Source organism: Sinocyclocheilus anshuiensis, unplaced genomic scaffold (genome assembly GCF_001515605.1).
Source record: "Sinocyclocheilus anshuiensis isolate Anshui unplaced genomic scaffold, SAMN03320099.WGS_v1.1 scaffold259, whole genome shotgun sequence".
Classification (NCBI taxonomy): domain Eukaryota; kingdom Metazoa; phylum Chordata; class Actinopteri; order Cypriniformes; family Cyprinidae; genus Sinocyclocheilus; species Sinocyclocheilus anshuiensis.
Genome location: NW_015549576.1, coordinates 182767 through 184403, shown reverse-complemented (window position 1 = coordinate 184403; position 1637 = coordinate 182767). Strand labels below are relative to the sequence as shown.

At 39.3% G+C, this 1637-nt stretch overlaps 1 protein-coding gene across 1 annotated transcript in view; it reads right to left on the bottom strand.

Moving 5' to 3' along the window:
* Positions 1-1323, bottom strand: part of LOC107657491 (EGF-containing fibulin-like extracellular matrix protein 1) — a 21666-nt gene extending 20343 nt beyond the window's left edge. Inside the window, exons 1-2 of the mRNA XM_016445597.1 lie at positions 1257-1323; positions 235-327 (exon numbers count right to left, since the gene is read on the bottom strand). Of these exons, the coding sequence (XP_016301083.1) occupies positions 235-321 (87 nt within the window). The 5' untranslated portion in view covers positions 322-327; positions 1257-1323. The remainder of the gene's footprint in view (positions 1-234; positions 328-1256) is intronic.
* Between the last annotated feature and the right edge of the window lie 314 nt (positions 1324-1637).

Here is a 1637-nt window from a genome sequence, read left to right as displayed (position 1 = left end):
TATCTATCTATCTATCTATCTATCTATCTATCTATCTATCCATCCATCCATCCATCCATCTATCCATCCCTCTATCTATCTATCTATCTATTCATCTGTCCAATATCTGTGTGTCTATCTGTCTGTCTGTCTATTTAAAGATTAGATTATAGAAAACCAATAAAATCATGCATAAAGCAAACACAACACAAAGCAGCACCCTTAAGCGGCTGTGGCGTGTTGTGCTGTACTTGCCGTATATGTGACAGGCTCCTGAACTTCGGTTTCCTGAGACACGGCGAAGTGGACGGCGACACTCAAACACAAGCTGATCCCCAACATAGTGACCTGCAGCCCAGAGAAAACAGACGCTCGCGCTTTCACAAGTCATCACTGAGCCCACGTGCATCTGCACCATTTCCACCTAAACCCCAATTACATTTCATCTGCTTTGCAAAGATCACATTGTTTGGTTTGAATGAAACCGCTGTTGACCCTGGCTCGGTTCTGCAGACACTTGGCAGAGTCCAACACACTGCAGCACAAAACAACAGTGTCCAAACTGTGCCCACTCACCCAGTCCATCATAGCAATTAAGCCATGGCACATTTTTAAAAGTATCACATTGTCCTTGTGCAAATGACCATATCCAGCATATTTGAGACCAAGAGCAGATCTCATTTCAACACTGTGGGAAATGTTCATGACGAATTCAGTCTTGTAATATTGAATTTAATGGGTTTTCCCCCCTGAGGATGAACATCTCTGCTCTGGAAGCTCGTTCTGAACCTCCCAGACTGTGTCAGAAAGAACCAGTTCAAATAAAACACGTAAATCTACAGTACAAGCTTATTATGGCTATTTCAAAAGTAGTGCAACTGAAGGCATGTACCAACTAGTACTTAGACACCATATTTATCTGACAAAGCCCTCCAGCAAACTCCAGTTGAAATGGTTGTTTTCTGTTCAACAAAACCTCCTATTCATGTAATCATGCCAGAAGTCTATTGTCATTCAAAAGTATGAAATATTTATGCAATGTAACCAGATAAATCATTCTTCATGCATATGTAAAACAAAGTACAGTTGTTCTACATGAGTTGCACAACTGTTACTATACTGTAGTTATCAAGCAAGATGATGCATAAATCATTAACAGAGCACAGAATTTATAATGCAATGCCAAAACGGCATAAACAATATACCTTATCAAACAGGACTGTCCTGTCTTCCCCAAAGTCCTGTGTGTGTGTGTGTGTGTGAGTGGAGGATCTTACCCCGTGTGATTTATTCCACTGTAGCTTGAGGAGCACTGGAGTCTCTCACACACGAGGAGCCTGCGATCATGTTCTTATGAGAGGCAGGTTTTTCTCTCTTTTCAAATGGTGTTTTTTCTCACTGCAACACTCTTGCTGGAATATAAAGGCAGTGAATGTGGCTCCACCTACTGCTAGACATTTAGACCTACAACACATTTACTGATGGAGACCTGAGGTCTATGAAGGGAAGTCTCGCCAATAATTAAGAATTAATTTATGATCTTAAATACTATGAACATTATTCTATATCTATTATAAATGTGTCATTTAATATATAAAATAACTTGATTTGATTTATATTAAGAATTCTGATCTTAAATACTATGATAATTTGTATTT